A 27,848-nucleotide genomic window follows, 5' to 3' on the forward strand; every position below is an offset into this window, starting at 1 on the left:
TTTTTCCATATTCTTGCCAGCATCTGCTGTCACCTGAGTTTTTTATCTTAGCCATTCTGACTGGTATGAGGTGGAATCTCAGGGTAGTTTTGATTTGCATTTCCCTGATGACTAAGAATGTTGAACATTTCTTTAGGTGCTTTTTGGCCATTCGATAATCCTCAGCTGAGAATGTTTTGTTTAGCTCTGTATCCCATTTTTAATAGGATTATTTGGCTCTTTGGAGTCAAACTTCTTGAGTTTTTTTATATTTTGGATATTAGCCTCTATCAGATGTAGGATTGGTAAAGATCTTTTCCCAATCTGTTGATTGCCATTTTGTCCTAATGACAGTGTCTTTTGCCTTACAGAAGCTTTGCAATTTTATGAAGTCCCATTTGTCGATTCTTGATCTTAGAGCATAAGCCATTGGTGTTTTGTTCAGGAAATTTTCCCCAGTGTCCATGTGTTCAAGACTCTTCCCCACTTTTTTTCTATTAGTTTGAGTGTATCTGGTTTGTTGTGGAGGTCCTTGATCCACTTGGACTTAAGCTTTGTACATGGTGTTAAGAATGGATCAATTTGCATTCTTCTACATGCTGACCTCCAGTTGAACCAGCACCATTTGCTGAAAATGCTACCTTTCTTCCATTGGATGGTTTTAGCTCCTTTATCAAAGATCAAGTGACCATAGGTGTGTGGGTTCATTTCTGGGTTTTCAATTCTGTTCCACTGATCTATCTGCCTGTCTCTGTACCAATACCATATAGGTTTTATGACTATTGCTCTGTAATACTGCTTGCAGTCAGGGACGGTGATTCCCCCAGAAGTTCTTTTATTGTTGAGTATAGTTTTCGCTATCCTCGGTTTTTTGTTATTCCAAATGAATTTGAAAATTTCTCCTTCTATCTCTATAAAGAATTGAGTAGGAATTTTGATGGGGATTGCATTGAATCTGTAGATTGCTTTTGGCAAAATGCCCATCTTTACTATATTAATCCTGCCAATCCATGAGCATGGAAGATCTTTTCATCCTCTGAGATCTTCCTCAATTTCTTTCTTCAGAGACTTGAAGTTCTTGTCATAAAGATCTTTCGCTGTCTGATTGCTCTGGCTAGAACACTGAGTACTGTATTGAATAAGTAGGGAGAGAGTGGGCAGCCTTGTCTAGTCCCTCATTTTAGTGGGATTGCTTCAAGTTTCTCTCCATTTAGTTTGATGTTAGTTGCTGGTTTGCTGTATATTGCTTTTACTTATGTTTGTGTATGGGTCTTGAATTCCTGGTCTTTCTAGGACTTTTATCATGAAGGGGTGCTGAATTTTGTCAAATGCTCTCTCACCATCTAATGAAATGACCATGTGTCATTTTAAGTGATCTCTGAGGGCCTTCACCCTCTTTTACTCCTCATGCTGATAAGCTTCCTCTTTCCATCTGTCTTCAGTGCTTCTCATTCAGTTTTGTTCATTTGACCTGGACTTGATAGAGCTTACAGTTTTAATTCTTATACTGCCACATAATCCCTTCTTTGTCATTTACCCTTAGCATGTACAAGTGATGCTCCCTTCTTTCATCACCTGTATGTATGTGTACATGTGACTTTTTTTTTCATGAAATAAGCTTTGCTTTTCTGGCTCACAACCATTTTTAACTCTATTCTGAGTGATCTAATGACATCTACTGGTCCCTGGTGCCCCCAGGTAACAGCAGAACACTCATACACAGAATATTTTTTTAAAGTAATTGGAAAAGCCATGCTCACAGGCAAGCAGGCTACACATAGAGAATAGCAACTGTACCACTAAAGCTTTTCTTGGGAAGAGCGAAAATATTTTCTTGAACAGTGTTGGATAAGGATGGCCTTTGAAGACCAAGCAGAAACAGATATTGGCACTCTGCATCTGATCTTCCCTGCAATTATAAGCTTATTTTGAGTATGTTAGTGCAGGGAATACCCACAGACAACCTGGTATGTACTGGGAGTAGCAGGTGAAAAGAGTTATGGCCTGTGCCTTTGACTGTCCTCATGTAGTGGGAGACATTACACAAGTCATTATCAAGGGTGTATAAGGAAAATCACAGGCTGTATCAAGGCCTGAAGCATGAGGACATGGCCTGAGAAAAGTATCTTTAGACTAGGAGCTTGAAAAGGAGGAAAAAATAGAAGAGGGTGAATAAGGGTGAGTGAAAGAGAGGAGACCTTAAAAGTAACAACCTATTAATCCAGGTTATATGGAGAGGTCTCTCCTTTGAAGCCAGACCAGATCATGTAGTGTTTTCATATGTAAAAGACCTCTCTTGACCCCAAGTAGTTAGATGCCCCACTATGATCCTATAGTGTGGGTCTCAAGATGACACATCTTTTCTTACAGGGCAGGATTTTATTAAATGTGATATTAAACCATATGGGTTATTTTTTACTGGTATTTATATAACAGATAAGATGTAACTTGAAATTATTTGTATTGCCAGAGGATTTGGAAGGGTTTGATTCACTCATAGCGGAAGAGAGCACAAGATCCCAGCTTGGCACATCTGAGCCATCCATACCTTTTAACCTCGACTACTTCTAGTAATGGAAGGTGATTTATGTTTGCTGTCTGGATAAAGATTATGGAGTAGTTAATGACATACAATGAGGAAAATATTACTTTCTTATGATAAATGTAAGTCATGTATTATGACTCTTCACTTTTGAAAATATAATACTGGGTAGAATATGTGCTTTGTTGGTTTGTTCATTTTCTTTCTGCCAAAGAGGAAGCTACTCTTTGATGTCTGTACTCTTTGATGAAGTACAAGAAAGCCAGGTAGACAGAGGCAAGAAAGATACAGAAGCAGAGAACAGTCTAGAGATGAACACAAGGGAAATACTGACATAAGTAACATGCGCATCATGACTAGAAGGAAAGGAGAGACATATGAGACACAAATCTGGAAATAGATACAGGGATCAAAGCATGAAAAGCTGCATCATCTTATTTATCATTTATAGGGAAAGAACATAAAGCTGGGTAGTAGGGAGGTGGGGAGGACCTGGGAGAATTTGGGTTAGGGGAAAGAATATGAAAAAATTCAAAGAAAATGTAGTGTATGCAAAAACACAATTAAAATTCAAAACAATCAGGGCAGTGTACAGCAGAAATAAATTATTGAATAAATAGCAAAGAACTTAAACCAGTGCTGGTCCATTCCAGCCCTTCTGTCACCATCTCTCCACTCTTTCAAACCTCCTTGTCCTAAGAAATTATTTCAATTATCTTTTTAAAACATACTTCTCGGAGCTAGAGGGATGGCTCAGCAGGTGTCAGCATTAGTTGCTTTTCCAGAGGAGCTGTGCTGAAATCCCAGCAATCACATGGCAGCTCACAACTGTCTGTAGTCCAGCTCCAAGTGATTTGACACCCTCACACAGACACATATGCTGGCAAAACAATAAAATAAAAATAAAAATAAATTTCTAAGCCAAAAAAAAAAAAAAAGAATAACCATCTCAGCTGTCTCCTGGACTAACTATAATGACTAAGGTTTGGTCAATCTGACCAAGCTTTTCTCCCTGATACCAAAGGTAATGACTGTTTCCCAGTCTATTCACTAAAAGTCTATGAGATACACTTAAACACCTTGTCATAAATCACCTTCCATTACCAGAAGTGGATGAGATTAGAGGGTATGGATCAGATGTGCCAAGATCCTGTGCTCTCTTTTGCTACAAATGAACCAAACCCTTCCAAACCAACTTAACTCTTTATATTGACAACAAGGAAGAACTGATGATGTTTTAACCTAAAATAAGAAGGGAGCTCAAGAAAAAGCCCCAACCAAAGCAAACCAGTGACCTGTACAGGGAGTGACCAAGCCAAAGAGTTTAGTTTAAGAGAAATCACAAGAAAAGCTGGATTTACATATAGCTTTTTATTCATTTTTATTCGTTGAAAATTCCATACATGGATATAAGGTGCTTTTATCAAAACCATAATGCATGTCCTTCTCATTCATCTCCTAGTCCTACATATCTATTTCCACCTAAACTCATGTGCTTTCTTTTACAGCTCACTGAATCCCTTAGCGCTGCCTATATGTAGCGCTAAGTGCAGGTGTACAGCATGGGTAGCCTCTCAGGGACCACATATCTGACGAAAGCTGACTCTCCTCCCAGCAGTCATCCCAACAGATCTCCAACTAGGGATGGGACTTCCTGATCCCTACCCCACTTATGCTGAGACTTTGACTGAGCTTAATACTCTTCAATATTTTTCTCCTAAATAAGATTTCTAAACACAGAACTATAAAATTTTGAGCAGAAAAAAGTCTTGTTTTTATGTACACAAGCATAATCTGTGGGTATTGCAGTCACAGATAACCAAGAGCATAAAAACGAGAGGCAGAGCCAGGATCTCTTTTCAGGAATGAGAAGAAAACCCCACAGGGCTCCAGATCCTCCAGAGAGGTGGTGTGCACAAGGTTAGGATTTGGTCTGATCTCTTAGGTAACCCCCCAATTCCAGCATTATCTGTCTACTCACCTCTCCCTCCCATCACAATGAAGATGATCACCAGTTTGGAAAATGAATTTCCTTGGTTTAAATTTTTTTCCCAAGGCCAGGTTCCTTCCAAGACAAATGAATGTCTGGCAAGGTAAAGAGAAGATTAATTACCAAAACATTTAGAGATCCAATTTGGTATTTTGTCACATTTCAATAATGAACACAGGAAAGCAAGTAAAGGTCAATAAACTTTCATGTATCTTTTGGGCAAAGTTTTGTTAACATTCTCAATCCGTTGAGGATAAGATCCACAGTTTATCACCCTTATGGACATCTGTGAAATTTGACACTTTCTCTTCTCAGTCTTGACTGCAGAAGTTGTTTAATATCCATGCTATTTTCTCCTGTACGATAAGGAGATATTAACTGGTGGAAGATTATCCCAGTAACTCAGAGAAAATGCTGTACACAGTCTTAGGACCATGCACTGACTGTTCCTTCTATGTCACAACACTTTAGTGTTCTTTCATATAGCAAGTATTTTTTTAGTGCTTTTCATGTGCCAAGAAGCTGCCAAGGGATACAAGTAGTATCAGAGGAAAAAGTCCCTGAGTTTGGGATATGCTGATGGGATGTGGAAAGGAACATTCACTAGGTTCACTATCACAAGTAGTTTTTGCAAGAAAGCATGGAATGATATTTAAAACCGCCCAAAATATATTTGAAAATCAAACAGTAGAGAAAAATAGTTAAGCAGTGAGTGTCTCAAGCTAGACCACAGTGAAGCTAGTACTGTGGTCCTTCCTTATCCCACCCATTTCCCCCTACCCAATGACCTCTCCCACCCCAACTGTCTCCACAGCCCCTACTACTCCATCCCAATGTACATCTTCAAGGGGTGATCCTGCCAGGAAGGAAAGCAGGCCAGGGCTTCAGCCACTGCCTTCTGGATAGGCCAGCCCCAGGCTTCAAAGAAAGGAACCAGGTTCTTCTGCACTTTCTCAGAGAACAACTTCAGCCATAAGTTCATCTTGCTCTCATTGTCTTTGGGGATGTGAACAATGCATTGGTATTCAGCAAAGAGGTTCATGAATGGCTCCCACCCAAAGACCTCCTGGAGCTGGAAAGAGAAAGAAGGGGAAGAGCGTGGTATTGAATTTGCCAAAGTGACTGCTGCCTGTGTTCATCGTCATAGGTATTTCTATCTGTGAGTACTTCCTATCATCAGCTTGAAACCCATTGTTTGCCCTACCCGATTTCCTGTCTCCATACAAATGCTACCTCACTGGATCACAATAGCACCTGGCCATCAAACTTTATCCCTCAATCTAATAAAGGTATTCTCAGGAACTCTAATGTATAAAAAAGAGTTAATAAATCACAGTTACTGTTATTAACTTTTTAAAAAATAAATGTGTTATCCAGATCATAAGCACTTACTGCAACCTGACTGAGAGGAGGTACTCATTGATTGAAAACCGATCTCATTCACTCTTTAAAATCAGTGAAGGGAAAAATTAGTGTAGCCAGTGCTTGCTGATAACTCCTATTCTCAATTCTATATCTATCATTTCAGAGAGTTTTTGCTTTTGGGCGTGGTGATTAAATTCTTTATGACTTATTAGGCCCCTGTGATAAATGAACCATATAAGCCCTATTATAGGGCTACAATAGACAACTTCTCAGAATACCTTTCATTTTCATGTATGTTCCAAAAATCATGGGTCGGGGAGTGGGATAGGTGTCACTCTGATCATACAAGTATATAATCTGAGAAGTACCACCAGTGATCCACACCCAGCAGTGATGGTAGTGGTGGTCTCAGGTTTGTTGGAGAACTCTAGGGAGGCAGGCTACCAAATGACTTGGGAGTCTGCCATCACCGTCTTCCTGAATTTGAGCTTGGTACCTGCAGATATGTCTCCAGTGCTGTCCAAACCTTCCAGTCACTCAGGGGTGCTCCCTTCTGAAGGTGTTCTTTGATCCTCTTCTCTCTTTCTTCAGGTTTCAGTTGAGGGTGGGCCTGAGCTCTGGGAATCCCCAGGACTGTCTCATGAACATAGACTGACCAGAGATTGCAGGTGGCCTCGGTGGTATGTGGGCGGAACTCCCAACCACTGCGTTGCTGATTGTGGCCCAGCTCATGGATGGGTCCCCATAGGCCCTTACTTCTTATGTCTGCCAAACTGACTAGTTCTTGCACAGATTCCACATGGCACATGATGGGGTATCCTGAATGCATCCAGCCTGGGGGTGCAAAGAAACAGATGGATCATGAGAGCAGGGTCTGCTTCAACTTTCTCCTTCTGTCTCCTCCATTGCTAATCTCCTACAATGCTGGATAGGTATATCCAGTGATTCCAGAATATCTGAGATGGTTGGAAAGCACATGAATTTCCTCTAGTAATTGACTCCTTCCCAGATTCTCCCAACTGAATTTGGGCCTTGTCCACACTCTGACCCTAAAGGGTGAGAAAATGCATTATATACCTCTTTCTCCTGGAATTTGATGCCTTGTTTCCAAGAGCTTTCTTTGCCTGTTCAATGCCTTATGTCTGGACTGAAGTAGGTAGTGTAATCTCATTTTTCCCCAAATTGGCCTTGCTAACCAGATTTGCCTGGCATACATAGAGATAGTTTTGCCTATAAGAATTTATTTTCCTTATATGAGAATCAGGACACTGAGTGGTTTCTCTATAAGTATGTATCTTCGTGGCAAAGGACTTGGTACCACAGACATCTTTAGTCACCCTCCCCTTTCTCTTTACAATTCTGATGTGTATCTGAAGAGAGTAGTCCTTTGAATATTCTTTTTGAAGAGGTCTTCGCAGACACTGGTGACCTCCCCGCACTGAATTTCTGGGCATGATTACGGTCTGAGGTAACTGTATCATGGCAGATGTCTGATTTGTCTTTTATTTGTAAATGTCTTTCACTTCCATCATGAATCATGATTTTATCCTTCCTGCTTGTACATTAATAACATAAATATGATTTACAACTCTTAGAAAGTACAAGAATGATAAAGTAATCACAAAGCGAGCCTCATTTACTAGGAGCACTCCTCTGGAACACTCACCATTTGATATCTGAACATCAGTGACAATTCTCTCAGGCCTTTCAAAAGGGAAGGGCTGGGCTGCCAGCTTGGCCACAGCCTTCATAATCTCATCCCAGAGTTGGAGCAGAGGAGCTGGATCTTCCAGATTCTTCAGGCTTTCGGTTGGCACTGTCAGGATGACACTGTCTGTGGCCAACTCTCCCCAGGGCCCCAGGTTCTTCTGCATGCAGCTCTTCCACTCCTCCAGTGATGTCTTACCTAGAAATAAACAGCATAGAACCTGCCACCCATTTCTGTTTGAACAATACGTGTGTGTGTGTGTGTGTGTGTGTGTGTGTGTGTGTGTGTGTGTGAGAGAGAGAGAGAGAGAGAGAGAGAGAGAGAGAGAGAGAGAGAGAGAGAGAAACATGCCGGTCCATAGGATGCAGGTAAAGGGGTGAAGGACAAGTCGTTAGACCCCTCTATTGTACCCAAAATCTCCACTGACACAGGGTGATCTACACCTGCCAGCAGACTCATGTTGATTAGTTGTGTCTTTGTTCTCTCTACTGATCCTTGCTACTAACAACCCCACAGTCACCGAGACACCCACAGCTCAATCTTTCCTCAATGCCCAGTGTACTCACCTAGCTTGTAGTATGGGGCAGGCACTGCCTTTGTGATGGTGACAGATACAGGGCCAAGTTGACAGCCTTTGGGCACAATGATGTACAGGAGACCACCCCAGAGGCAGGAGACTGACCGTTGGGTTCTGTCCATACAGCACTGATACGTTACCACAGGGGCTCGGAACAGCTGTCTGGCATGACTGAGATTATCAGTGTGACATCCGATCTGCACCTGGACAGACAATTGCACCCCATGAAGGGAAGGAAATCATTCAGGAAGCATGCAGGATTTCGTTAGGGGCTTGCAGAGGGTGGTGATTATATATGAAAGCCCAAATTCTCTTTTCTGTGAAGGATGCATACAATGTACTAAACTGGAGCACTCCGAAGTCTTCTGAAATTCACAGGATGTTAGAAATTTGGGGGGATATAAAACAGTCCAACAATGGACTTCCATTTGGTATGTGTGAGTGGCTTGGTCACCAGGTCACTGATGAGGGACTTGCCCAGTCTCATTACCAGGCAGAATCTTGCACTCTTACATGAGACTTAAACATTAGGTGGCTCTGATGGTTTAAGTGGGGCATGGCGTCCCACTCTACCCTCTGTGAACAGATATAGGTCCATCCAGATATTCCAGCGTTAGGCTAGGAAGCAGAGAACTCGTTCTCTCTCCTCTGCCCAGCTCAACCCTACTTACTTTCTCTAGAGTCATGGATTTCCTTTTTGCCTTTGATTGAAGTAATAAATCAGAGAGATCCCCTATTAAAACTGGTGATGTTGGCACATGCCTTTAATCCCAGCACAACACCTAGGGCTACACAGAGAAACCCTGTCTCCAAAAAGAAATCCTAATTGTAGTAGGAAATGATACTCAGAACTGAGAAGGCGAAGACGTAAACTTCAAGTCTCTGCAACCAGGAAAATGGGTGAATGCTGTAATATAAGGTCACTGCTCTTCCTTATCCATCTACGTAGTTAAGATTGTCACACACGGAACGAGATTGGGTCACTAGTAGCTTGAACTTTCTGCTGTTCCATCTACAAGAGGGGCAGAATAACCTTCCCCTGAGCTCCTGCTGAACAAACTCAGTAGGAGAGATAGGAACATCTGTGTGGTTTGGGGAAGAGTCTTGGCTGTGCTTGGGAAGGTGCTGGTTCTGGATATCTTGCCTTACCTTCAGGCCAGCCGAGGCAGCAGGTTCAGAGAGAGAAATCTCTGTGCTTTGTCCTTCCAGGAGGTAGAGCCCAGTACTCATCCAGACATCACTGTCACCTGACAGACAAGTCACAGAGGAGGTTGAGTTCTTTGTTTGTACATGACCTAATTCTACTTGGAGCCTTCTACACACTCAGATTTCTTTCCATGAACTCCAAGTCATTCATCCACACTTCCTGGACCCATTCGTCCTTGGCTTCACTAAGTACAACCTTGGTTCCCACTGTCTTGGAAAGATCTAATAAAGTGTGGAGATAGCCTTCCTGAGGAACAGAACCTGAAAGGAAGTTAGCTAAACCCACCTTCTCCCAGGCCAAGAATACTCTGAGCATTCTCTGCCAATTTCATACCTGGGTTGGTTCCATTGATCTCCACTGTAATGGGATGTTCTGAGGAGCAGAGATCGGAGGAGCAGGTCTGAGTGCCATGGTTATGAGCTATCTGGGAGCAATCAGTCCCAGAATGTGCCAGCTCTGTGGCTAGACAGAGCAGTGCAGCCTCACAGGAGTGACTGGACACTGGGTTATTCTTGCTCACAGCAGGGAGGCCTGCCTGACGTAGCATCTTCCTCAGGATCCGGTGCACAGATATATAAGCAGGAACTCCCTTTGCAGGAATCTGAAGAAAGCCTGCCCCATCTACTCCCAATTTTCCAAAATACTTCTTTTCCAAGTTCCCACCGTGGTGGTTCACCATAGCCTGCAACTCAGAAAGAGCCCTTCGAAAATGGTAGTCCCTTATATCTATGGGAAGGACGGGGAAACAGTCTGGGCTGATGGTCTGAGGCAAAATGCTGAGGCCAAAGGGATTGAGGATGACATTCCCAGGGAAACTACGCAATGCAGAGCTGCCTTGGTTCTGGGAAGCCCACCACCAGGACTGACCACCAATGAGCAACCCCCCACCCTCTGCTACAAACTCCTGTATTTTCTTGGCATCCTGGTCACTATAAGCTACACAGCAGTAGACACCCATATCACTGGTCAAATGGGACTCCAGGCTGCACTTCACTCCATGCTTCAACAATAGGGAATTCAGATTCTTGAGACTTTTGTTCACCCCAATATTCCTTCTCTGGTCTCTGGACAACCAACGTATAGCATTGAGCAAAAAGGGTTTCATCTTAGGAGCACAGAGTATGGCCTCGTGTGCAGCCAGCACCACCCGACCACGGCCATAGCGGGCAGCTGCTAGGTAGCAGCTAAGGAAGGACTTATCAAGGCCCACAGGGAAGGCCAGGGACCCATGTACCAACAGCTGTGAGGGAACACCCCCAGTCCTGATGTCCAACATAGAGATCCCATGCAGAAGCTGCTCCTGGTCACGCCTGAGCTCCTCCCAACACCTGGGAAGACGATGAGAGATGGAGAGGATGTATTCCGTTAATGAGCCTCTCATTACAGCCCACCGAGTGAAGAAACACGACACGGTTTGTACCGATCTCCTGTTTATTACCCATACTATTTTGGAATTTAACAATGTATGTCTTATCAACCATCTCACATTTAAGCTCTAGGTTAGCAAAACAGTGGTGCTTCTTATACTTGAGGTTTTCATAAATTTGAAGAGAGAGCTGATTGCATTCACATGAACTAAAATTCACACTCTCCAAATAAATCTTTCCTTGAATTCCTGATTAGTCAGCCAAGTGAATATTCTGTCTCACATTTCATGTCTTAAACATTATTAAGGCATATAAACAAAACTGTAAAACCCAACAGTCTGAGAGAGCACTCCTACTGGGCATCTTCTGGAGTGGGTCTTCAGATGTGGTACCATAGAAATACTACAACAGGCTCCCCACGGGCTTGTTCAGAAACGAACAAGTTACAAGTAAAAAAAAAAGTTTTTTTTCCTACTGATTTATATAGCCATATATCTTTTAGAAATTTTTACCTAGGGCAGGTGAGATAGCTCAAAGGATAAATGTGCTTTTTACTGGGCCCGGTGATCTGAGTTCAATACCTGGAATCTATGTAGTGGAAGGAAACAGGTGACTCCTAGAAATTCTCTAACCCTGGCATGTGTACCCAACCCATACCCACATCCATGCACATCTGACTCTCTCACACACATGCATGAACATCACACAATACTCTCTAAATAAGTGTAAAAAGAAATTTAAAAAAAATCATTACTTAAATATGATAGGCGGATTTACTACTCTTTACTGAGATGTGGTCAACATAAAAATAAATTTTTAGAAGGTTTTGTATTTCAGGAATTAAAAGAAACAATTTCTATAGGAGATGGATTAAATAAATCATGGTAACCTTACATAATAAGTCAGTAATTAGATTGTATTGGAAAGGCTTAATGGAATGTAGAAGTTATACCCTCAAGAAACTAAGTCAATTTCTTAAAAATGCTAAAAATTCAGACATCAAAAAATACTGAATTTGTTTATGTATGACTGCTTATCTGCATGTACACCTGTGAGCCAGAAGAGGGCATCAGATCCCACTATAGATGGTTATGAACCACCATGTAGTTGCAGGGACATGTATGCTAGGTACTCATTGATAAGTGGATATTAGCCAATTGTACAGACTACTCGTGACACATCCCACAAACCCTAAGAAGTTAGCAAGAAGGAAGGCCCCAGTGATGATGCTTAAATTCTACTTAGAAGGGAGAGCAAAAAAAAAAAAATCATGGGAGGCAGAGGGAGACAGGGACCTGGGTAGGAGAGGAGAGGAGGAGGGTAAAGGAGGGGCAGGATCAGGTATGCTGTGTGTTTGGGAGAAGACAGGAGAGAAATCCAGAGGGCCAGGAGAATGAATGGAAATATTCAGCTGTGGTGGTGAGGGGGTGGAAGGTGCATAGTGGAGGGAACCTCTAGAAAGTCCCAGGGACATGGAATGGGGGAGGCTCCCAGGACTCAATGTCGATGACTATAGGTGAAATGCCCAACGCTGGGGATACAGAACATGATAGACCATCTCCAGTAGTCAGACAGGACCCCCAGTGGAGGGGTGAGGACATCAACCCACCTACAATTTTTTGATCCCAAATTGCTCCTGTCTAAAAGAAACGCAGGGAAAAGGTGGAGCAGAGACTGAAGGAATGGTGGACCAGTTACAGTCCTAACTTGGGATCCATCTCCTGGGCAGGCAGCAGTCTCTGACACCATTACTGATGCTATGTTGTGCTTGCAGACAGGAGCCTAGCATGGCTGTCCTCTGAGAGACTCTACCAGCAGCTGACTGAGATGGATGCAGATATAAGACTTAGGGGAAGGCTTGAAGGAACTGAAGGGGATGGCAACCCCATAGGAAGACCAACAGTCTCACCTGTCTTGGACCCCTGGGAGCTTCCAGAGACTGAGTCACTAACCAAAGAGCATACATGGGCTGGTCCGAGGACCTTGGCACATATGTAGCAGAGGGCTGCCTAGTCTGGCCTCAGTGGGAGAGGATGTGCCTAATCTGGTAGAGGTGCAATGCCCTGGGGTGGGAGCATACCTGGGGGAGGGCACAATCTCAGAGGCAAAGGGGTGGGGGAAGAACTCTGTGAGGGGGACTGGGAAGGGGCAACATTTGGAATGTAAACTGATAAAATAATTATTAAAAAACAAAGACCCCCCCAAAACCCAAACAAACAAACAAATAACAACAACAACAAAATCCTAGACATTGAAATAGGATGTACCCCCATAACTGTCAAAATGTCTTCTGGGATCATCCTATTAGAGTTATAGCCCATTTAAATCATTTTTATATAATTCTGCCATTTCAGCTTTAAATCCAACATACTTTTAAATAAAAGTCACATATTTCTAAAGGTAAAATTAGTTAACTCATTTAATCAGTAACACAGAAAGCACAAGCATTATATATCATGTCTCAAGTTTCATCAGGTCATTTTCAAACAAGTGCAGCGAGTGTCTTGTGAGGTCAGGGGTCAGTTTGCTTTTCTCCCCTTCTAGAGGATCAAGCCTTATTCTGAGTTGTCCTGACACTGAACTATAAGAACTGGTAACCTTGCTCCTGTGGTCATTTTGCCTACATATCACTTGCATGGCTTTCATTAATTTATATCCTTTATAAATATTTGTTGGCCTCAGCTTTTTCACACAGTGGGTACTTTAAATCGAGAGAGTAGGAATTAGTGTCCCTAGTAGGCAGACAGGTATGACAGGAGCTTACCAGACTGTACACCTTGGACAATGTCTGTATGCTATCTATCCAAGTTTACTGTCTCATTTTGTTACCACCTTGGAGTCTTGGTTGGTTTCGTTTGTTCTGGCAGGTAAAAATGAAAAGGCATGAAGAATATCTAGTGTGTACAATCTGGTAGGCTACAGACATTAGCAAGTGACCCGGTACTAACATGGAGATGGTGCTAGGTGAGAGCCCCGGAACTGGGAAAGTCTGGTAAAGTGAAACTCTAAGATAGTCCTGTTTTAATAGGGCTGGGAGAAGGTTCCTATGATCAGGATGGTGGTGTTGACTCTGTATAAGGAAAATTTGCAGCATAAGAGATGAGAGTCTTATAGAAAAAGCAACTAGAAAGTCAAGTCTTTGATGGTCATTGCTTAGCTTTATTTTTTTTAAATAACCAGATTCCCAAATACCTGGATATCTTAATTTCTTGATAAAGCAAGACATTTAATGCCACATTTTGTGGTCTTTGCGTTGCTAGGGAGTGCCAAATTATTTTAAAGACACGAATTGATCATGAAAGGATTAGAGTGTCTTTGTTTTCTCTCCCTCAACATACAAAACTATAAAATTCTGCATATTCAAAAAAGGAAATAATTAAGTACTTATGGAAAGTTAGGAAATTATATTGTGACTAAAAATTTTCATTAAGGAGATTGTTTTTAAACATCAAATTATCTAAAAACAGAACGTAAAGTAGGAGTATGTAAGGACTCCGACAATTGAATGCACAGTAAGGAAAGATGCATGTAGATAAACACTTTGTGAGTCACATTAATAAAAACTATGAAAATTCCAGTACCTTAATGTCATACTGACTTTGCAACTAATAAAAGCTAGCAATGTGAAAAACTATTTTTACAACAATCATCTCTGTCAAAATTTAAATACTATGGCTGAGAATAATATGTAGGATTTAACAGGCATCAACAAACTATATATGAACTAAGTAAGAGATATTGTATACTAGAAAATAAACTCATTCATTTTTTGTTGTTCCTGTCATTGCTTTGGGCATCAGTCAGCACAAATGATGCCTGATGGGGTCAAGTAACTGCTCGTGAACTCAAAGCAAAGCAAAGTGAAACATGAGGACTCAGCCTGAAGTCCCATGACTTTAGTTAAGTCTTTCTTGGCTATAGCAGAAATACTGTCAACAGATAAATAGCTAGATAGTAACATATCAGCAAATGTAGCCTTCCCTTCACAGCATAAAATTATGGAAGCTCAGAGTCAAAAACAAAAATGGTATAATAGTCACTGACCTTTAAGAAATGAATTAGAAAATAACATATACATAGAGTTGTTTGTTAAGGAGAATTTATTTTTGCTTGTACAAGAAAGCTGACAGAGATTTACTGACTGCCAGTGATTAATTACATTTATTAAAAGCATGTTTCACTTTTATTTTTTCTCTAAAATTATAAAACAATACCTAATGCCATTTTTTATTTCTAAAAGTATTTGTTAATATATTGGAATTAAATTAATTAAAAATTAATGTGTATTTGAATGTTTTTAATTCGAATTCAAACATTTTATGGGTATATGTAAATATGAGATATGTAAAATACGTGGATTTTTATATGAACAGAAATTATAACTTTCTTGGATTACTTGGCATTTTTTGCACATTAGTGCTTTCAAATGTCGCTTTGAATTATCTTAAACAGATTTTAACTATTTAGTCAAATCCTCATTAGCTGAAGAGTAAAAGTTCAGGTGGGACAGGAAGAGTCGGTGTTAGTGGTGTATCACATGCCATGGTAATGATTATACATACTTCTGTGTACTTCAAAATTGCTAAGAGGCCATTGTAAATGACTTCATTATGAGCAATGATAAATATGTGAGGTAATGGACGGATATACCAATTTGTTTTACTCTAGCATCCCGTTTGTATATAATACAAGCATATACATCATGGCTTCAAATTATCCTCCATATATATGCACTTACATATATGCATATTAAGATAGAACAAGTTAAAAAATAAAAATCAACATAAATCATGTTAGCCATCTCTTTGCCATTGTGACAAAAATGCCTGAAGAAAATAGTTTAAAAGAGGAAAGTTCATCCCAGCTCTTCATTTCAGCCCAGGTCAGCTGGATCCATTGTTTTGGCCAGTGCTGAGGCAGAAGATTCCAGCTGGAGCATGCTGAATGGATGCCTGCTCAACTCAATGGATGCCAGGAATCAGAAAGTATGCAAAGAAAGAAAGAAAAGGGCAGGGAACAAGACACACCCTTCTGTGGAATGTCTCCAGAGTACTACTGACACTGGCTGTGGTCCATGTCCTAGTTTCTACAGCCTCCCCAAAATGCCATCAAATTATGAATCCATCCATCGATTTGCCCACTGGTGAGGTCAGAGCTCCCATGGGCTAAAACCCCAGACTGTCAATGCACATAGCTGTGAGAGCCATTTCATACTAAAATAACAACATGACATTAGGAGAAAAATAGTATCTTACTATGATCAAGAAGCATCTTCCTGCTGCTAAGGGTTTAACAAGATAAGGCTATTTAAAATGTATTTTTTAATATTGTAATAATTTGGTGAAGGCTTAAATGCTTATAGTTGAAAATAATCACTATCAGCTCACTCCAGTTATAAAGTACCCATTGTCATATCATTTTGTTCTTCTAATTTCATACTCTATTCTCATAGAGAATAACCCTCTGTATAGGTACGGGTTTCATGAGTTATACATAATTTTAACAGAATAGTGTGTCTTAATATTGTTGACTGTATCCTGAGCATTCTGCTTTCCTTTTAAGAGCTCTGAGCAGAGGCTGTCCTATATGTGGCCCATACATATACAGCTAAGATAAGATGGATGAAGCAAAGAAGTGCAGGCTGACAGGAACTGGATGTAGATCTCTCCTGAGAGACACAGCCAGAATACAGCAAATACATAGGCGAATGCTAGCAGCAAACCACTGAACTGAGAACGGGACCCCTGTTGAAGGATTCAGAGAAAGGACTGAAAGAGCTTGAAGGGGCTTGAGACCCCATATGAACAACAACGCCAACCAACCAGAGCTTCCAGGGACTAAGCCACTACCCAAAGACTCTACATGGACTGACCCTGGACTCTGACCTCATAGGTAGCAATGAATAGCCTAGTAGGAGCACCAGTGGAAGGGGAAGCCCTTGGTCCTGCGAAGACTGAACCCCCAGTGAACGTGATTGTTGGGGGGAGAGCGGTAATGGGGGGAGGATGGGGAGGGGAACACCCATATTGAAGGGGAGGGGGAAGGGTTAGGGGGATGTTAGCCTGGAAACCGGGAAAGGGAATAACAATTGAAATGTAAATAAGAAATACCCAATTTAACAAAGATGGAGAAAAAAAGCTCTGAGCATAGGATTGTTTAATGGTCACATAATTATTCACTCTATAACTGTAGTACATACCAAATATTATTAAGGAGTCTTCTATTGCAGACAATGTGTGTCTTACTGTGTTTCAATTAATAGAGACAATATTGCTAAGAAATATGTACTAAATATTTGCCTCATAGTTTACCTTCTGTCCTTACTCCATTCTTTTTCTCTTTCTGCATTTGAGGATGCTTCTTAATGAAGTTCCAAAACATAGTTCCCTGTCTGTGAGTTGGTTTCTTAGGAACCCAACTTATAATAGGGGTAACAGCAATGTTAACCAAATTACACATTCACATCCCCGTCAAAGAGCCATCTCCATTTCGCGGATGCAGTAAGGTTATAGAGATAGATCTCTTGGAGTATTCACTACAGACCATCTGTATCAGTAAAAATACCAGAAAAATAAAAATTCATACTAGAAAATCAAATGTCTGATGTTAGGAAACTTAAGAATAGAGTATATGACATCCACACAAGGAAGCACAAGAGAACGAACATTCAGGACATCTTGGCGTTCTGTTCTGTAGCTATACCCAGTTTGAAGATATAGAATGCCATTGCATGACAAAAGGAAGTGGAGAAAATGGAGTGTGCCACTACTTCTTTTTTTTTTTTTTTTTTATTAACTTGAGTATTTCTTATATACATTTCGAGTGTTATTCCCTTTCCCGGTTTCCGGGCAAACATCCCCCTCCCCCCTCCCCTTCCTTATGGGTGTTCCCCTCCCAACCCTCCCCCCATTGCCGCCCTCCCCCCATAGACTAGTTCACTGTGGGTTCAGTCTTAGCAGGACCCAGGGCTTCCCCTTCCACTGGTGCTCTTACTAGGATATTCATTGCTACCTATGGGGTCAGAGTCCAGGGTCAGTCCATGTATAGTCTTTAGGTAGTGGCTTAGTCCCTGGAAGCTCTGGTTGCTTGGCATTGTTGTACTTTTGGGGTCTCGAGCCCCTTCAAGCTCTTCCAGTTCTTTCTCTGATTCCTTCAATAGGGGACCTATTCTCAGTTCAGTGGTTTGCTGCTGGCATTCGCCTCTATATTTGCTGTATTCTGGCTGTGTCTCTCAGGAGCGATCTACATCCGGCTCCTGTCGGTCTGCACTTCTTTGCTTCATCCATCTTGTCTAATTGGGTGGCTGTATATGTATGGGCCACATGTGGGGCAGGCTCTGAATGGGTGTTCCTTCAGTCTCTGTTTTAATCTTTGCCTCTCCCTTCCCTGCCAAGGGTATTCTTTTTCCTCATTTAAAGAAGGAGTGAAGCATTCACATTTTGATCATCCGTCTTGAGTTTCGTTTGTTCTAGGGATCTAGGGTAATTCAAGCATTTGGGCTAATAGCCACTTATCAATGAGTGCATACCATGTATGTCTTTCTGTGATTGGGTTAGCTCACTCAGGATGATATTTTCCAGTTCCAACCATTTGCCTACGAATTTCATAAACTCGTTGTTTTTGATAGCTGAGTAATATTCCATTGTGTAGATGTACCACATTTTCTGTATCCATTCCTCTGTTGAAGGGCATCTGGGTTCTTTCCAGCTTCTGGCTATTATAAATAAGGCTGCGATGAACATAGTGGAGCACGTGTCTCTTTTATATGTTGAGGCATCTTTTGGGTATATGCCCAAGAGAGGTATAGCTGGATCATCAGGCAGTTCAATGTCCAATTTTCTGAGGAACCTCCAGACTGATTTCCAGAATGGTTTTACCAGTCTGCAATCCCACCAAAAATGGAGGAGTGTTCCTCTTTCTCCACATCCTCGCCAGCATCTGCTGTCACCTGAGTTTTTGATTAAAGAACGAGTAATGTTGTGGTTTGCCCTGGAGTTATCTCTATTTTGATGCTAATTTCACTGCCCCAAGGACAGCTGCCTAGTGAAGAGGAGAAGGGAGCAGGAGAAAGCAGAGTAGCCCCTGAACAATCTTATCAATTGGGTCAGTGGTTATTATGTTGTATGTTCTTTCACATTGTGATTTAAGTTTAAGAGAGTATGTAACAGCTGGGACACTGAGCCACCACAGAATTAGAATGTATATTTCTGCCATGGTGGCAGCCTGCCTTGGGAACTGGATGGGTAGGGAGATTGCTGATGGCTCAGAGAGAGGCCATCGGCAGTGTGATATGGAATGGAGCAGGGCGGGTGAGAGGCTTTGCTGACTGAGATTAAGGTATCTATCAGATATCTCGGGGCACTATGGTGCCGGACCTAGTGTGAGATAAAGCCATTTATTTTTTATAATTTTACAACAACAGATGGCGATCTAATGTCATAGGCAAGGATCCACTAGTAATCCTAAGAGTTGAGAGAAAGTTTTATTTTCTAAGTAAGAGGAGGCCAGCAACATGTTGATCCATGTGATGTCTCAAGCCCCAGAACTTTAAACAAAGAAACACAGAAGCAGCCTGGGTTGGCAGGCTGTAGGTCCCCTTCTGTGTGATAAGTAATGGCAGCTCAGAGAGTTAGAGATTAAAGTTGCTTTTTAAAGAAAGTTGTTTAGAAAGTCTTTCAGGATACTCATATTCCTTCTAATGTGGGCTCCATGGGAATTTTGGGTTGAAATCCTAGTTAGACAAGCTACTTCTTAATGACAGATATTATTAAAAGGTGACTAAGTATGTTTCTAAAAAGAAGAGAGTACAGAGATTACCCGAGTCACATGGGAATTTTCATCCATGGTTCGAAACTTAGGGAAAAATTAGTCACTAACTCCAAGTATTGTGATATTTACAAGTTATTAAGGTTAAATAAAATTCTGTGGCTCCAGGTAGAGAGCTTAACAGATGGATATATTTTGGACTAAAGTCCTGATTTCATAAGTTACTTATTGATATTAGAGTTGATAGAAGGTGTTTAGTTTGTTTTATGAATTACCCCGCTAAAGGCCATATGGCTCATTGATGCCGGCTGGAGAGGGTTTGTGGTTATTTTTGATATTTACCACAACAGGAAGCTCAGATTCTCTTAATGTAGGCTCCACAAGAATTTTGGATTTACTTCCTGATATCACAGAGTATAAAAGCCTATCAGGATCATTGTTTAACACTATTGTTTAGCTTACTTCCTTTTTAAAAAAAATTGTTTAATCTTCATAATGGGTGTGACTTTGAGTTTTATGTTTTATTATTACTCTGGATATCTGGCTACAACATTTGCTTCATTCTTCCTACCCCCTATACCCCCAAGGATATCTCAATGCCCATGTACAGCTTGAAGAAGCTATAGAAGAGTTTTTGCCCTAATTCCCTGGACTTTTGGGGGGCTGAAAGTGATTATTATAAGGTTGTTTTATGAGAAATCTAGAAATGGTTGTTAATTTAACAGGCAGGAATTAGCTAGATTGAATTACCATAATCTTATTTGGTAACTAAGCTAAAATCATATCCTTGCTTTGATATAGAATTTATTTGTCAAAAAAAATTAAAAGTACAAGGTTTAGAGACAATCCTTCTATTGATGACATTACAAAATTCTGAGTTGATTACACATGTGATTTAAGGGCCAAATGGCAAATTCATGGCTCCAAGTTTGTTAGAATACTTTCAAGATAATAGATCGTTAACAGACAACAGTCCAGATAATCTTACATAGATAGTTTTCAAAATCAACAGAAATCCACAAAATGTGAGATTTAAAGTTAATTATCTTTTGTTGAGACATATCTGCTCCTAACAGTTCCCCTTTGGTAGATTTAATGAAGATTGAACATCTCTACCTCCAGGTGAGGCAATACTTTGTGGCTAGGCAGCCACTGGACAAAACTGCCTATTTCATCTGCAGACTAATACTGTACAGAGAAGGACAAATTATGCAGATTAGGTGACTGATAAGCTCTGCCAAGACAGGGTGATCAGTCCTTCAAAAATCTGCATTTCAAGAGTCTGTCAGTTGATTTTGGGCTGGAAGGCTAAAGACTTACACTCACCTGTTGCTAACAAAGGACTGTGCTAGTGGAGATTTTCAGTTCTGGAAGCTGTGTTAGGCTTCCTACGATATTTCAGTTCTGGAAGCTGTGTTAGGCTTCCTACGTGTATAGATATTTGGTCATTCTCAGATTTCTGACATAGTTGAAGACTGGTAGTCTCATAGACAACCCAAGCTGTTTAGCATTGAGAAAGAAAATAAATTTGAAAGGGTGGTTTTTCAGATGGCATACAATCTCAAACCAGGATATAAGTCAGGTATAGAATTTAGTCTTTTAGGATAGATGAAAAGGTGCTTTAGTTAATGGACAAAATTGATGGATTGGGTGTTGAGGGTATCCTATATTTTATAAATTGAAGAATGGTAATAATTGTACTCAATTTATATATAAGTGAAAAGGCCTTCTAACTGAACAAAGAGGGAGAAATATTGTGGTTTGCCTTGGAGTTATCTGTATTTTGATGCTAATTCCATTGCCCCAAGGAAGGCTGCCTAGTGACAAGGAGGAGGGAGTAGGAGAAGGCAGAGTAGACACAGGACAACATGGAGGTTGATGTTAAGATAACATGCTGTACATTTACAGGTTGTTATGAATGTTCTTAAGGTATGGATGCGTACCGGGTTGTATGTTTAGGTGGGAAATTATATCTTATCAATTGGATCAAAAGTTATTGTGTTGTGTGGTCTTTCATGTGTAGATTTAAGTGTAAGGGAGTGTGGGGTGGCTGGTCTGGGCCACCACGGAGTTGGGATGTCTGTTTCTGGCATGGAAACCTGCCTTGGGAACTAGATAGGTAGAGAGATTGCTGCCAGGTTCAGAGAGAGGCCTTCAGCAGTGTAATATGGGATGGAGCAAAGCGGGTGAGAGGCTTTGCCCTGAGATTAAGATATCAATCACATATCTCGAAGCACCACAGTGCCAGATCTAGTGGGGGATAAAAGACATTTTTTAAAATATTTTTACAACAACAGAGAAGGATACTGACACATATGTATAATAAATAATGCAGTATTAATGAATTTAAACAGGGAGGAAAAAAGGAGATTGCATGAGGGAGCAGACAATGTTTTAAATTTTATTCTCTCTCTCTCTCTCTCTGTGTGTGTGTGTGTGTGTGTGTGTGTGTGTGTGAGAGAGAGAGAGAGAGAGAGAGAGAGAGAGAGAGAGAGAGAGAAAGTGTGTGTGTGTGTGTATGTGTGTGCTTAGCACAGTTCTAAAAAGTTAAATAGCAAAGGCTAATAAACAAGTGACCAGAAATTTCCAATTACACAGTAGTATGAGGACAAAAAGGGGAGCCATTCTAAAGGGCAGAAGACACTAATCTAACTCTAATATATCTCTAGGAAAATATGTTATGAGGATGAGAGGCACAAGAAATAATTGCTGCCATAGTTAATTACTAAGAAATGTTTGTTGCTATTTGAGTACCTTCTCCTGCTCCATTGTTCCTCTTTTTCCCCACTGACAGAAGTTTTAGAGGAACTTCTCACCAATTACTGTCTGACTCAGCTTCCTGAGAAGCCCTACCTGCAAAGGGGAAATCACTATCTCTCCATCTCTTTTCTTAGGAAAGCCAACCTTCAAAGAAAACCTGGGAAGGCTAACAAATACTGCTTGCAATGTCTCTGTCACTCATCGATCTCGCATCATTTTGCTGTTGATAGCATTGTCATTTGGATTATCCAACTGTTGGGTATAATGAACAAGACATCATTGTGATGGTGTCTTACAAAATGGGAGGGGAAAAGTAAACAGATCTCAAGAGGAGAATGTGGAGATTCAGTAAAATCCCTGCTGTCCTGAATTCAAATAAGAAGTTATGAGTATGAATTCTTTGATCAATAGGAATGTCTATAGATGCTTATCAACTTAGTACCAATAAACATGAACCACAAAAGGAACAGAATCCATCTAAAAATCATTGACACCAGCTCTGACACAGAACCCCTCACAGCAAACTGTACAGAAGCCTGTCAATGACTGTACAGAGGCCTTGGTGACATCCCTGTGGTTATGTTTTCAAGAGTTTGTGTCTTTAGAAATATACAGCAATGCAGATGGAATGTTCCAGTGTGCACTGTTTGTTTCAAAATAATCAGAGGTGAGGTGGTAGTTGAAAGGAAAACCACTGACTCCCTGAAACCATGGCCATAAAACAGGCTGCAAGAAACCTGCTGTCCACAGAATTTGAGAGCCTGGATCTGGAAAGAGGCAAAAAGAGGCAATGTGGCTTATCACTTCTCAGCACATAGCTGATTATGGGCCTACTGCAGTGTAGAAGCTGACTGTCAGACCACATGGCAGGTTCTCCTGAACCTTCCCAGACTGAGGCCCACGGCTTGGGAGAGTCTGCTCTCTCTCTTTGAGGTGGGCCTGTTTCCATTTTCTTCCAATGACTTCCTTCCCTAGGTGAAGACTGATCAGGAGTTGACTGTTCTTGTTGTTGGATCACAAGTGACCAGAGAATATTGGTTGTTCTTTCCACATTCGTGTATTCTTGAAGTTCCATGGGAAACAGAATGACACCACAAAGCCAGGAAAGTTCGGATGTAGTAGCCGAGGTGGAACAGGTAGGTGGAGATGAAGAGAAACAGGTTTCTTTTGTTGAAAGAAGGGCTCTTTGAGACAACTGAGACAATTATGCTTCTGAGTCTTAATGTCTGGAGACATTTCTTAAAGGGCCAGATCGATTGATAGTTTTGGGATTCATGGATTCTGCTGAAAGGATTGCTAAGACTTGAAGACAGCCACAAGCAATTTGACTGTGTGAGATCATGGCTGTGCTCTAGTAAAACACTATTTCCAAAATCATGGGGATGGACCACAGGCCTGAGCTTGTCAGTTGGCTATAGAATTAAAGCCAGCTCAGAGTGAATCAGGTTCTCATCTGTGTTACCCTGTCTGAAACCCTCTCCGTAAGGAAAAAAATCTCAGGCACCATCCCCGGGGCTGAGGATTTCAGGGAGCTACTAACTGCTTCCCTTTTCTTCTTTGCAGCAAGATTTTAATTTCTTCACAGATGATAATAAATATCCTCAGACCCTTTGGTCCTTAAATTTTGACTGCTTGATCAAGTTTTGATCACTAAAAATCAATGGACTAATACAGGTAAATATCCTTTGATTTAAGACCTTTGGTGACTAGCTTGTTACCTGACATATGGTAAAGCCAATAGGAATCTGTTAGATATGTGAATCACATTAACTTTTTTAAACTCAAGATTCTAATGGAATCTTTGGGGGTGGAATAAATCAAAAGTTTGGAATTGGGTATACAATATTATGGTTTTAAGCATAAAAATAAACAGATTAGTTTCTCAGATATGTTAGTATTTCCTGTCTGTCTTAAAGGAGACCAAGAGTACATTTAGTAGGTTATAGAACATAGAAGAGAGGAGGAATGACAAGGACACTATAAGGTCAAGAAAAAAATCTAATGTGAAAAGGTAAAGAAATGGGAATATGTGTTTTAAGAATATCAAGCAATTATAATAAATCTAATGTCTCTCATTCTCAAAAAAATAAAATATCTAACAGAGTAAAATATCAACGGAGATCCATTTGATGATTGGTACTACAAGAAAATAGATTATTTTCATTTTTTAAAAAGATAGACCCAGCTAGTGTATCTGCTCCAGCAATCATTGCCTGGGTGTAATTATAGAGCCTGGAGCAGTGTAGGCCATCTTGTAACCATGGGGAAAATTAACAATCCACAGGGGAAATAGGAACATCATGGAGACACCGCCAAGATCCCGGACTGGCTACCTGAGTGTCCTGCTTCATAAGAAATGGAAAGTCAGACAGTGTTAATCCACTGTGGGGAATTCTTTACTTGTGGATAAAGCACACTGTGTCTTCATGCTTACCTCCTGGCAGGGCAGTCTTCCTTTACCCATCTCCAGCCACTCTGGCTTTCTCTGTGTTCCTAGGATCCACCAAGCTGGCTTCTGTTTAAGGCGATTGTTTTGCTCCCCTGAGCTGTTAGCACAGACAATTCTGGTGTCCTTTCAAAGGCTACCTTCTAATCTGTGCATTTGTACTCACTGCCATTGTCAATATTCTGCCATCTTCTCTGTTGCATCTGCTACAATATAATATCTGTGCCTGCCATGAAGGCACTTGAACACTTAAACAGCCTTTACTCTCCCCCTCATTCTGATGCCTCACATCTGCTTTCTCTCTTCTTGTGGCTCTTATCAACATCTGACTAGTTCTGTTACATGGATTTGCTTACCAGCTGATTTTTCCACTCATATATAGGTTTCCAGGTAGCTCACGTGGTTTTCATTTCTGCTACATTCCCAATGTCCAGCGTAGGTCTGGTTCCAATTGTTGATGTTCACATAGATACACCAGTGTTTTCTGACTTATTTAGGACATGGATAAGCACTCTAAGTTTCAGGTATGTGTAAACATACTGGCAAATAGATCTAGCTTTTATCTTTAGTAGATGATTGCTTTTCCAAAGGAGAACCAGCTTTTCTTGGGCCTTGATTTACTTTAGTGACCATTTTAGTGACTAAGTTTTTGATTTTCAGTGGTTAGAAGACAGTAAAAACAATCATTTGCATTGAAACAGATACTAAGTGAAGAAGGGATATCAGCACTGTATAAAAAAGAGTATGTATAAATGGTTGGAATGGAACACTCACCTGATATGGAGGGGGATCTTGGGTACCTTCTTAGAGACCTTGAACCGGTTTATACCCCCATAGACATCAGTGAAGTACACTCCAGCCACACTTGTCACCTGGTTCCCAGGGAAACTGAACAGCACTTTGTCACTCCCCTGTTGACTGGCCCAATTGCAGGCCTGGCCTCCAATGAGCAAGCCCCCACCATGCTTCACAAACTGAACTAGCTTCTCGGTCAAGGTGTCATTGTAGGCATCAATGCAAAAAACTCCCAGAGCCTCTCCAGGCTCAGGCTGAACCAGTGCGTTTACCCCAGAGTCCCTGAGGATGTTAACTAAGGATGCCAAGGAAGAATGCACTGCAATGGGAGCCTCCGGGGAGGGGCAGAGCCAGCTCACTGCATTGAGAAGAAATGGAGCCAAGCCAGCATGCAGCAGGTAGCCCTCATGGGATAGGACCACCAGGCGGCCTTGGCCATAGAAAGAGGCAGCAATGAGCACCTGGCCCTTGTCGTTCACCATCACTGGGAAGGCTGCCTCTCCAATAAGAAGGAGTTCACTGGGAGTGAATTCTTTAGGGAGATCCCAGCTGGTCACTCCATTCATGAGGGCCTCAAAAGCAGCATCAGGAGTTGTTGCCATGGTTCTGCCAATTGCTACAAAGGAAGCAGAGACTCAGGTTGGTCAAAGCAGAATGAGGAAGCAGTGAGAAAGGCAGTTAACTAAATGCATTCAGTCCACAAAATGTATTTGTTTCTCCCTTTGAAGATAAATTGAAGTGCAAAACAGACAAGGATTCCACTTTCATGACTCAACATATAAGAAGAGTAAAGACAATAAATAAATAGGCTTATAAATAAATACAAACGCAGCAATTTCCCATTACTATCTGTTGATGAACTGTGGACCAGTCGACGGGAAGGCTGCTTTAGACTGCATGACAGGAAAGACCTGGTTGGTAGGAACATGTGAAACTTAAAGCTGAAACCTGAAATGGTGTGGGAGGAACATTTTGATAAGAGGAACACCAGGGCAACAGCAGAGCAAAAGGCAGAGAGGAACAGGTCCTTTGAAGGAGGTGCAGCTTCCAGTAGGATCTGATGAATCCAATGTAGGGGTTGACTTGCTGTTTGTTTAATTCTTTCTGAGAAAAGGGTCATATGACCTGCTAGAAAGTCCATTAGTTGGGGTTGCATGACCTTTCAGAAAGTGCATCTCTCCTGACAGCCTTGTTTACCTCATTGGAAATGGCTTCCAAATGATCAAGTCTGCCATAGTGGAAACTCCCCATCCAACCCCTTTCAACTGTCTGGGCAAGGTCTTTTTAAATTCTTCTGAAGCCTAGTATGCTGAGAGCTGAGCTTACTCCAGTTCTCCTTTCAGACTTTTCTCTTTCTGAACCAGTCACTCAGGCCAGAGGGCCATTGTTTTACAGGCTACACTGTAAGTGGTACAGGCATAGTGAGCAATGTGAGGGCCTCTATCTCTTCTCCCCTGTCTCCTTTCCTTGAGTGCCATGGAGTGTAGCTGGAAATCCACCCAACTTAGCTATTCCCACCTCTGAGTAGCTCACTATGGAGGACCTCCTCCACAGTCCCTCACATGATTGACAGGGAACCCCACCAATGGTTGTAAACTGACATCCAGTTAGTTTCAGGCACTGGAGGGAGCCATGTATACTTGTCCAGTCCGTTTAGTTCATGGCCATCACCTTGCTGAGCTGACTGGGCCTGGGTGGGAAGAATGCATTTTCACCTTCAACTTCCTGGTCACATTTCAGCCACACCTCTGTGGGGTTAAATGCCTAATGGGCTTTGGCATGTCTGTGTGTGCCTCAGGAGCTCCACCTCCCACAGCACTTCATAGCACTGCTTCCAGGGAAGTGAACTGTGGGGAAATTCTGCTTAGGGGTGGAAGAGGCGACAGGTAGATCAGGAATCCCAAGTACAATGTCTCATTAAGTTCGTTTGGGAAGAAAGTCCTCAAACTTTTCCCCAAGTTTGGCAGGAAGAGCAAACAAACAAAAACAGTCCCAGCACTCTGTAACTAAAAGCGCTTGCACGCGGGAACACTCACCTTTTTCAAATCTCTGACACAGTTTCAAAGAGCGGAGATAAATGAGTTCTGAATTAACTAGAAAGGTGTACCAGACAAATGAAACTGAAAGAAAAACAGACCTGCGAGAAGATTCACTGACTGTCCGGAATGGCGTCCAGTAGCCTTCTGGAACTTTAAGGGTTTCCTCCCCGCGTGGCCCAAGTGCTCGGACACCCAGCCCTACACTGGGAGAAACAGGGACCAGACTTTTGTGGTTGCTGCTGGCAGACCGTACCTGCCGAGGAGCGGAGCGCTGTTTGAATAAGGGTCTTCCTGGGGCGGGGCCTCC

The 27,848-nt window shown here is 41.5% G+C and overlaps 1 protein-coding gene across 2 annotated transcripts; it reads right to left on the reverse strand.

Moving 5' to 3' along the window:
- Nucleotides 1-254: 254 nt before the first annotated feature.
- On the reverse strand, nucleotides 255-27,848 carry Tcaf2 (TRPM8 channel associated factor 2). Of its 2 annotated transcripts, XM_087655452.1 has the most exons (10): nucleotides 27,640-27,822; nucleotides 25,482-26,118; nucleotides 9,702-10,696; nucleotides 9,311-9,408; nucleotides 8,151-8,364; nucleotides 7,543-7,782; nucleotides 6,373-6,710; nucleotides 5,351-5,583; nucleotides 4,503-4,606; nucleotides 255-3,401 (listed from the first exon to the last, which is right to left on the reverse strand). In XM_087655452.1, the coding sequence occupies exons 2-10, from the start codon at nucleotides 26,102-26,104 to the stop codon at nucleotides 3,385-3,387; spliced, it is 2,862 nt and encodes a 953-aa protein (XP_087511578.1). In that variant the 5' UTR covers nucleotides 26,105-26,118; nucleotides 27,640-27,822; the 3' UTR covers nucleotides 255-3,384.

This window comes from Rattus norvegicus, chromosome 4 (assembly GCF_021556685.1).
Source record: "Rattus norvegicus strain SHRSP/BbbUtx chromosome 4, alternate assembly SHRSP_T2T, whole genome shotgun sequence".
Classification (NCBI taxonomy): Eukaryota; Metazoa; Chordata; class Mammalia; order Rodentia; family Muridae; genus Rattus; species Rattus norvegicus.

Coding starts and splice junctions, on each gene's coding strand:
- Tcaf2 (XM_087655452.1), bottom strand. CDS start 26,104: ATGGCAACAACTCCTGATGCTGCTTTTGAGGCCCTCATGAATGGAGTG. Junction 10,697..25,481: donor AAGATCCCCCTCCATATCAG/GTGAGTGTTCCA, acceptor TCGTCTTCCCAG/GTGTTGGGAGGAGCTCAGGC. Junction 4,607..5,350: donor CAGGATCACCCCTTGAAGAT/GTACATTGGGAT, acceptor TTACCTTGCCAG/ACATTCATTTGTCTTGGAAG.